The following is a 10,350-nucleotide window of genomic DNA, read 5'->3' as shown; positions in this document are numbered from 1 at the left end:
GCCAGGATGGTCTGGATCTCCTGACCTCGTGATCTGCCCGTCTCGGCCTCCCAAAGTGCTGGGATTACAGGCTTGAGCCACCGTGCCCGGCCTAAACACTTCTAAGAATTTAGAAGAGTGTCTCCTCATGTTGACTGGGTCTTACCTGATTATGTCGTGCACCTCTTTCCCAAGGCTCATTTGCCCCAGCGCCTGCGCAGCTGCTCGCCTCACTTCCTTATTCCAGTCATTCCACATCAGCTGGATCAACTTATGTTTCATATCCTATAAGTAGATATGATCGTTAGCTATCACTTACTGAACGTTAATTTTGTGCTTGGCGTTGTGCTGTTTTTTCTTTTTTTACCCATCACTGTACTAATGAGGATTGTCCTGAGTGTTTTTTCCCATCCCTTACTCTCCCAAAGAATCCAGCGGGACAGATATTGCTACCATTTACAGATGACAGAATGGAGGCTTTGATCAACTTGTCCAAGGTTAACCTGGTGAGTGCTGGAACCAGGACTCAAACCCAGCTCTCTCTCCCAAGCTCATCCTTTAAACTATATAGTATCAGTGCAAACATAATCTGTACCTGGGAGACTTAAAATTTGAAAATGATACTTGATGAGGTGACCAGCTCATTGCAGTTTGCCTGGGACTCTCCTGGTTTTGGTACTGAAAGTCCCATTGCCTGAACAAACCAGAATAGTTGGTCACTCTATAAGCGCACTTCTCTCAGAGAGGAATGGGCAAAGATTACTATACGATGATTGTGTAAACGTGCCCATGCTGTTCTCCCTGCTAGAAGTATCTCCCTTCTCTACTCCTACCTGGTACTTGATGTCTTTGTACTCTTCCTTTACGATTTAGCTCAAAAACATCTCCTTCCTATCACACTGATCTTTTATTAAAAATTTTAAAAAATAAAAACATCTCCTTAGTGAAGTCTTCTTTGCCCCTTGTAAGCACAGGAAATCCCCACAACACCTCATAGCTGCTTCTGCTCTAGCTACTTATAACATTTACTAAGGGAAGACTTATCCCTGCACCCCAGTGGTAGCATAGTGCCTAGTGCGCCAGATGTGGTCAGAAACTGCATGCTTACTGAATGAGTGAAAACTTATAGACATACTGCCTTTCTTAGCTCCAGCAGTCTGCCATGAAGTCCTCATCATCTTTACCTCAGCCCCTGCTAGCTCTGCATGTCTTTTTACTTTCAGTTGACAATTCTAAGTGCCCAGTGCCAAGGAGGTGAAGGTACAAATGAATCGGATGTTGTTAAAGTGATATTGTTAAGATGCATTTTCGGATTGAGCTGGCCTAAGATGAGATTTTTGCATTTCTTTTTTTTTTTTTTTTGAGATGGAGTTTCACTCTTGTTGCTTAGGCTGAAGTGCAATGGCACGATCTTGGCTCACTGCAACCTCCGCCTCCAGGGTTCAAGTGATTCTCCTGTCTCAGCCTCCTGAGTAGCTGGGATTATGGGCATATGCCACCACGCCTGGCTAATTTTTTTTTTTGAGATGGAGTCTCGCTCTGTCGCCCAGGCTGGGGCATAGTGGTGTGATCTCATCTCACTGCAACCTCCACCTCCCGGGTTCACACCATTCTCCTGCCTCAGCCTCCGGAGTAGCTGGGACTACAGGCGCCTGCTACCACGCCCAGCTAATTTTTTGTATTTTTAGTAGAGACAGGGTTTCACTGTGTTAGCCAGGATGGTCTCGATCTCCTGACCTTGTGATCTGCACACCTCAGCCTCCCAAAGTGCTGGGATTACAGGCGTGAGCCACTGCGCCCGGCCTAATTTTGTGTTTTTTTTAGTAGAGACGAATTTTCTCCATGTTAGTCAGCCTGGTCTCAAACTCTCAACCTCAAGTGATCTGCTCTCCTCAGCCTCCCAAAATGCTGAGATTGTAGGTATGAGCCACCGTGCCCGGCCGATTTTTGCATTTCTAATAAGCTCCTAGGTGATGCCTGTGCTGCTGGTCCACTACTTTAGCAGCAGGGTGTTATAGCACTTGAGACAGAACTAACCCAAGTCCAAAACGTTTTCAGGTGATTACTCTATTGAGTGGCCAGATTTTGTGCTTCCCATATCAAAATGTCAGGGTTACAGAGTGGAGGGTGTTCACTTATCATGGGAATGGCAATGTTCTAGGCTATTCTGGAGATACCTAAAGTTATAAGGAAAAGATGAAGTAGCACATAGGAAGAAGGGAAAGCGCCCATTTGGACACCTGAAGATGATTGGGAAATAATGGCAAAAATGAAGTGTTGCCTGGAATTCCCTCTTCAGTTCTAGCTGAGCCCCACCATCTTCACCGACAGTGGGTTTTTTTTTGTTTTTTCAGACGGAGTCTTACTCTGTTGCCCAGGCTGGAGTGCAGTGGCGCGATCTTGGCTCACTGAAACCTCCGTCTCCCAGGTTCAAGCGATTCTCCTCTCCAAGTAGCTGGGATTACAGGCATGTGCCACCATGCCCAGCTAATTTTTGTATTTTTAGTAGAGACAGGGTTTCGCCATGATGACCAGGCTAGTTTTGAACTCCTGGTCTCAAGTGATCCACCCGCCTCAACCTCCCAAGGTGCTGGGATTACAGGTATGAACCACTGCACCGGACCCCTTCACAGAACTTTAAGCAATAAATTTAACCCAAACTAATCTCTCTCTCTGAAAAGTTTTAAAAGAGTACCTTATATTTATTGCTTGTTCTTGAATCATCTGTATATATTAGTCTTATTCCTACCATAGTGTTAATTTTGTGAAAGCTGGGATGATGGTTTTTTGTTTGTTTTTTGAGACAGAGTCTCACACTGTCGCCGAGGCTGGAGTGCAGTGGCGCAATCTTGGTTCACTGCAACCTCTCCCTTCCAGGTTCAAGCAATTCTTATGCCTCAGCCTCCCAAGTAGCTAGGATTACAGGTGCCAGCCACCACACCTAGCTGATTTTTGTATTTTAGTAGAGATGGGGTTTCACCATGTTCGCCAGGCTGGTCTCAAACTCCTGAGCTCTGATCCACCTGCCTTGGCCTCCCAAAGTGCTGGGATTACAAGTGTGAGCCACCACGCCCAGCCGGGACTATGTTTTATATGTATGTGCCAAACACTCAGAGAACCAACACAGACACTCATTTAGATGGGTTTTTGGGTAGTTTAAGTCAGTGCTTCTCGAATGATCTTTGATGAAGAACCAATTTTGGGGGGAGGAAAATACGCCATTGACTGATAAAGTCTGTTGATATTGAGGCAATATCCAATTACTGTAAACGTTTCTTTCTTTTCTTTTTTTTTTTTTTTGAGGTGGAGTCTCCCTCTGTCACCCAGGCTAGAGTGCAGTGGTGAGATCTTGGCTCACTGCAACCTCAGCCTCCTGGGTTCAAGCATTTCTCCTGCCTCAGCCTCCTGAGTAGCTGGGATTATAGGTGCCCACCACCACACCCAGCTAATTTTTGTATTTTTAGTAGAGATGGAGTTTTCACCATGTTGGTCAGGCTTGTCTCAAGCTCCTGACCTCGTGATCCCCCCGCCTTGGCCTCCCCAAGTGCTGGGATTACAGATGTGAGCCACCACACTCAGCCTACTATAAACGTTTCTAATCTCCTGTCAGTTTTTGTGCTATTTCATTGTGGATCAGTTACCAGCAGTTTGTGGACCACCACTGCACTGAGAAGCATTGGCTTCTAGACAGACATGTTGGCATTTGAAGATAATTCTGGGCTAGAAGTAAGAAGTAGTGATGTGGGAACAGAGATCTGTTTGGTAAGAATGGGATACTACATAGCAGCAAAAAGTAGAAGGCCTCTGTAGCTCAGCCTCTCTTAGGCTTTCTGTCCTGGAGGAAAAGAAAGAGGTTTACCAAGCAGACATTTCCACTGATCCGGGAGAAAACCTGGCAGGCCACAATCCGGTTCTTCCATTGACAGCTGTTCAGCTCCACAGCAAGCATGGTGTGTATCAGGGTCTGAGGAAATGGAAGACTTGTATGGATATTCACAATCACTTTTAGAGATACTAGAACCTTGAAGTACATTCTGACATGGCATCCTGCATAATTAATGTCACCAGTGGACTTACAAGAGATGGGGCATGTTTCCGTCTCAGCCAACTGACTCTGGGATCATAAATTGGGGAACAAAATACAAATTTAATAACCTAAACAGAAAACTGGGACCCTCCTTTCCTGACTTTGTTTTTACCACTAAAATGATTTTTATATACCTCAAGCTTATGACTTTCACATTACTACTGAAAGTAACTAAACACAAATGTAGGTCTCTGCAGTTTTCAATGGTAAACTTCTAGCAGAAGCAAATTCTACATGTCACAACTCTTCTTGCATATGCAAATAGAGATCATTTGCAACCTAATTCTGACTTTTCTCGCAGCTAACTGTTGTGACTTCCCCTTGTATACACCTCTACACCCAGGTTTACTCATGCTTATTCTACCTTATGCTTGAGATCATCAACCCAACCAGCTGCATTTTATCTAATTAATTAATTGTTTAATTAATTTTTTGAGACAGGGCCCTGCTCTGTCGCTCAGAATGGAGTACAATGGTGTAATCTCAGCTCGCTGCAGCCTCAACCTGCCAGGCTCAAGTGATCCTCCCACCTCAGCCTCCTGAGTAGCTAGGATTGCAGGCACACACCACCATGCCTGATTAATTTTATTTCTTTTTTTGTAGAAACAGAGTCTCACTATATTGCCCAGGCTGGTCTTGAACTCCGGGACCGAAGGGATACTCCCACCTCAGCCTCCCAAAGTGCTGGGATTAAAGGCGTGAGTGACAATGCCCAGCTCAGCTGCATTTTATTTTGTTTTATTTGTTTGAGACAGAATCTTGCTCTATCACCTAGGCTGGAGTGTAGTGGCGTGATCTCAGCTCACTGTAACCTCCACCTCCCAGGCTCAAGCGATTCTCATGCTTCAGCCTCCCAAATAGCTGGGACTACAGGTGTGTACCACTGCACCTGGCTAATTTTTGTATTTTTAGTAGATATGGGGTTTCACCCATGTTGGTCAGTCTGGTCTCAAACTCCTGACCTCAAATGATCCACCTGCCTCGGCCTCCTGAAGTGTTGGGATTACAGGCATGAGCCATTGCCCCGGCCCCAGCTGTATTTTAGATGGCTTACTTTCACTGACCTCAAAGACCTAATTGCTCCCCAAAACTGTTTCTTTCTCTGACCCGGTAATGGACACATACTGTCTTCTCACTCAGATGGCTCAAGAGGATATAAGTCTGTTCCTCAGTGTCCTCATTCTTCTTTGTAAACAGCTGGTGGAGGATCCTCTTAATCACAGGGTAAGTGGCAGTACCTTCCAGAGCCAAGCACTGAGCTGCAGCCCAGCTATCCACACTGTTACCTGCCACAGTTGGGTGAAAAAGAGTTCAGAATGGTGATGTGTTTTCCCCCTAGAGAACAGTCTTTGGATTGATACCCAAGGCTGCTAGCCACCTGATGTCTCACTTCCTTGTACCCCACTCAGTCTAGAAATACAATTCCTTATTTAAACCATATTTAGAAGAATCATATTGGCTGGGCACGGTGGCTAACACCTGTAATCCCCACACTTTGGGAGGCCAAAGTGGGCAGATCACCTAAGGTCAGGAGTTCGAGACCAGCCTGGCCAACATGGTGAAACCCCATCTCTACTAAAAATACAAAAATCAGCCGGGCATGGTGGCGCACGCCTGTAATCCCAGCTATTTGGGAGGCTGAGGCAGGAGAATTGCTTGAACCCAGGAGGTGGAGGTTGCAGTGAGCCGAGATCCCACCATTGCACTCCAGCCTGGGCAACAAGTGTGAAACTGTCTTAAAAAAAAAAAAAAAAAATTAGTCCAGCTAGCACTTGGTGGCAGTATATCTGTTTTGTTAAAGCACCTAGAAAGAGCAAATTTTCTTTTTTTCCTTTTTTTTTTAGAGACAGGGTCTTGCTCTGTCACCCAGGTTAGAGTACAGTGGCACCGTTGTGGCTTACTGCAGCTTCAACCCCCTGGGCTCAAGCTGACTCTGATAAGCATGTATACATAAGTCTGCCTCAGCCTCCTAGGTAGCTGGGTCTATAGGAGCACATCACCACACCTGGCTAATTTTAAAATTTTTTATACAGATGGGGTCTTCTTATGTTGCTCAGGCTGGTTTAGAACTCCTATGCTCAGGCGATCCTCTCACCTTGGTCTCCCAAAGTGCTGGGATTACAGGTGTGAGCGACAGCGTCTGGCCTTAATTTTCAAATGGTCTGACGTAAATCTAAACCCAATATAGCAGACATTGCAGAGCATGACAGTGGAGAGGAAAGGACTGGGAAAGCTGATAGTGAGATGTCTATCCCATATTTCCAAGTCAGAAGTAACAGAGTTACTCACCCTTCAGAAGGGCAGTCTGCATGATGTTCTGGGCAAGGGGATTATGTGACTGTATGGCATATTGGCATATTGCTGCTGCCATCCGCACATTGGGATTCTTGTCACAAAGAGCAGCCTCTAGGGCAGGCAGTAGAACCTCCGGCAAGTCCTGGATGGTCTGGTCTGTGATCAAAAGAGCCAGGTAAGAGAGTACTAGCCCCTTTGCTTTTCTCACACATAGCTTCCTTTCTACAGCCACGTGGTGGCCAACCTCAGTCCCAGTTGCAGTTGCTTAGTGCTATATAATATAATTACAGTTTAGCTGAGCCCTTGAGATGGACAGGATTTTATGCTCAAGGTGTTCAAGCTCCACTCTGTGCTGGTATGCCAGTTCCCAGTCTTTCATCATCTGGCCTCTAAACAGCTATATTCAAGCTGAAGGAGAATGTTTCCAGCTATGCTACAGTGAACTACACCATTAGTTTTAGTGAGTAAAAGCAACCAATTTGCCCCATGAGCCTTTATATAGATAGATAGATAGATAGATATAGATATTTATTTATTTAATATATTTTTTGAGATGGAGTCTCACTCTGTCACCTGGGCTGGAGTGCAGTGGTGTGATCTCTGCTCACTGCAAGCTCCACCTCCTGGGTTCATGCCATTCTTCTGCCTCAGCCTCCCGAGTAGCTGGGACTACAGGCACCTGTCACCATGCCTGGCTAATTTTTTGTATGTTTAGTAGAGACAAGGTTTCACGGTGTTAGCCAGGATGGTCTCGATCTCCTGACCTTGTGATCTGCCTTCCTTGCCCTCCCAAAGTGCTGGGATTACAGGCGTGAGCCCCTGCACCCAGCCAAGCCTTTATATTTGTAAGAACAATTATATTTAGGTAGTGCTTTATAATATAGTGTTTTCACATTGATTATCTCATTGTCTTTCAACCTTGGTTGAATTAGGCAAGGTAGGTATCGTAGAGCTCACCAGGGAGTCTTTTTTGGTTCAACTAAACAGTAAGGTTCATAAGACTGTCATGGGCCATTCATGGCACCAGAAGGATATGGGACAGGAGCATAGTTTGTCAACAGGGCAGCAGCATCAGGCATCCCTATTGGCTGGAGTTGTTTTTTTTTGTTTTTTGTTGTTGTTGTTGTTGTTGTTTTTTGAGATAGAGTTTTTGCTCTGTTGCCCAGGCTGGAGTGCAATGGCACAATCTTGACTCACTGCAACCTCTGCTTCCTGGGTTCAGGCGATGCTTCTGCCTCAGCCTCCCGAGTGTCTGGGACTACAGGCACCTGTCACCATGCCTGGCTAATTTTTGTACTTTTAATAGAGACGAGGTTTCACCATGTTGGCCAGGCTGGTCTTGAACTCTTGAACTCAGGTGATCCACCCACCTCGGCCTTCCGAAGTGCTGGGATTACAAGCGTGAGCCACCACGCCTGGCCTTGGCTGGAGTTCTTAAGGCTGTCTTGAGCATTCCACAGAGTCTTGGGGACAGCACAGGAGCATATTGTTTATTCACTGGGTGAAATTATGCTTTACAGGAACTAATGTCTCTTATAAAAATTCCATAGACACAATTGTAGGGTCCACAAAGGGCCGGCCTGTTATAAGTTACAGTATCCAGGGAGGCCCAAACTATAGTGTCCCTATCAAGTATTTATATTTCACTTATAGCTCTCCTCAGTCCCAATGTAATTTATCAATCAGGGTTTATATCATAACCAATGTTGCCTATAAAGGTGTTCTTATCAGGTTTTTAGGGGAACAGGTGGGCATTTAACAGGTGAGAATTTAAGTTCAAATTCTCAAGTAGGAAGGGGAAAGGTTTGTTATCCCTTTGTCTACCACTACTCTCATTTTATAGATAAGGAAATTGAAGCTCAGAGAGGTTAGCTAACTGCCCAAGGAATGGCACAGCTGAGCCTGTGAATCATATTTTAAGATTTTGTCAGGCGCGATGGCTCATGCCTGTAATCCCAGCACTTTGGGAGGCTGAGGTGTGTAGATCACTTGAGGTTAGGAGTTCAAGACCAGCCTGGCCAACATGGTGAAACCCTGTCTCTACTAAAAATACAAAAAAATTAGCCGGGCATGGTGGCATACGCCTGTAGTCCCAGCTACTCGGGAGACTAAGGCAGGAGAATTGCTTGAACCTGGGAGGCGGAGGTTGCAGTGAGCAGAGATCGCACCACTGCACTCCCAGCCTGGGCGACAGAGCAAGACTCTGTCTCTAAATCAATCAATCAATCAATCAGTCAGTCAATCAATAAAGCATGGGATCTTGGCTGGGCACAGTGGCTTATGCCTGTAATCCCAGCAGTTTGGGAGGTTGAGGTGGGAGGATTACTTGAGCCCATGAGTTCAAGACTAGCCTGGTCAACATAACAAGACACAGTCTCTACCAAAAAAAGAAAAGAATGGGATCTCCAAGGTGGGAAATGTTAACTTCCCTGCAGGCCACTGAGCAAACAAAAGGTGATGAAATGTAGTTCAAAAATTACTGGACTGGAAGTCTGGAATTTTAATTTCATGTCTATTGCTGATAAGCATGTATATATAGGCCAGTCTCTGAGTCTTGGTTTCCACCTTTGTAAAATAATCTCAGATAAGCCCTGGGTCCCTACCAGTCCAGATGTTCCATGGCTTTATGAGTTGCTTATGTTCTCAAGCAGTTCAGCTTTGGGTCTCACCTGAGTCCCTCTGGCTGGTGGCAATCTGGGGCCGTTCCAAAGCAGCTGTGGCACATGTGGTGATAGCTTGGATCCGAACATCATCATGCAGGTCTCCCAAGCTCCGAAGCAGGTTCTCTACTGTCTCATGGTGCCACTCTATGACTGAGCCACAGTGAGGGAAATGAAAAGAGAACCACCTAGTTAGGATTAGATATTGTGCTGCAGGCAGGTGACAAGAAGTCTGCCCTTCACCCAGAATAATTCAAGCAAAACATTAGGTCAGAAGAATAAAGGGCCCAGAGATGGGGTCTTTAGGGAGTTATTTCTCTGATGATCCATGTACCCTCTTCAGGTAAGTTCCCAGACAAAACTTCTCCCAGCCCCATTGTATCTATCTTTCTTTTGTTAAATAAGTTTTTGCTGTAACTATCTGGGAAATAAAAGGGATAATAAAACAAAGTAGTTAAGGGTACTTTGTTTTTCGGACATACCTGGTTTGGATCACAGTTATTAGCTGTGTGACTGTGGATAAGTTACTTAACCCTGAGCCTGAGATTTCTTATTTGTAATACGGGCATAATACTAGAATCCACATATTGAGTTACTGTTAGTGTTAAATGAGTTAACTAGACAAAGTGTTTAGCAAAATGCCTGACAAGATAATGAAGGTTCAATAAGTGTTAGTTATTGTGGTTTTCATTAGGTTCTTTGTCTTTGAGGGCACTTCCATTTGGCTTTCGACATCTTCTTCATTTTAGTTGCTAACTACTCTTTTGGCAGGTATCAGACTTTTATTTCAAAGCTCCTACTATCTGTAGGTGCTTCCTTCAGTCTTTTTTGTTGTTGTTTATCTGATCCAGTTTACCTAATGAATTGCCTCTCTTTTTCCTGCACTAACTAAACTTGTCTATCATGTTCTGAAAGCCAACAGCTGTTGAGTTCTCAAATACCATAGCTTTCAAGTAATGGCCTTACCAGGCCATTACTTTGTCCCAGGCACTCAGACTTCTACTCTCCTATCTTTGAAGGCAAAGTAAGTATAGGATAGCCCCAACTCTACGGATGAATTTTGGAGAGGGGTTGCTGATACCACAGTCAACTACAACATGGACAACGGTTGGATGGCATATTTTGTTCTTTCCTTCATGAATCATTTACTGAGCATAAAGTTTGGAAATCAATAAGATAGGGTCGCCTGGGTGTAGTGGCTTACGCTTGTAATCCCAGCACTTTGGGAGGCCAAGGCCAGGAGATCACCTGAAGTCAGGAGTTCGAGACCAGCCTGGCCAACATGGTGAAACCCCGTCTCTACTAAAAATACAGAAATTAGCCAGACAT

General features: G+C 45.0%; 1 protein-coding gene across 1 annotated transcript in view; it reads right to left on the bottom strand.

The window, feature by feature from the left end:
- Window positions 1-10,350, bottom strand: part of HEATR4 (HEAT repeat containing 4) — an 89,502-nt gene that overhangs the window by 4,687 nt on the left and 74,465 nt on the right. The window contains exons 7-11 of the mRNA XM_011949603.1: window positions 9,031-9,174; window positions 6,356-6,517; window positions 5,192-5,352; window positions 3,839-3,943; window positions 146-264 (exon numbers count right to left, since the gene is read on the bottom strand). Coding sequence (XP_011804993.1) covers window positions 146-264; window positions 3,839-3,943; window positions 5,192-5,352; window positions 6,356-6,517; window positions 9,031-9,174 — 691 coding nt within the window. The remainder of the gene's footprint in view (window positions 1-145; window positions 265-3,838; window positions 3,944-5,191; window positions 5,353-6,355; window positions 6,518-9,030; window positions 9,175-10,350) is intronic.

The sequence above is a fragment of the Colobus angolensis genome, unplaced genomic scaffold (assembly GCF_000951035.1).
Source record: "Colobus angolensis palliatus isolate OR3802 unplaced genomic scaffold, Cang.pa_1.0 Scaffold3, whole genome shotgun sequence".
Taxonomy (NCBI): domain Eukaryota; kingdom Metazoa; phylum Chordata; class Mammalia; order Primates; family Cercopithecidae; genus Colobus; species Colobus angolensis.
The sequence above is the reverse complement of the archived record's forward strand: the minus strand, read 5'-3'. Positions and strand labels throughout refer to the sequence as shown.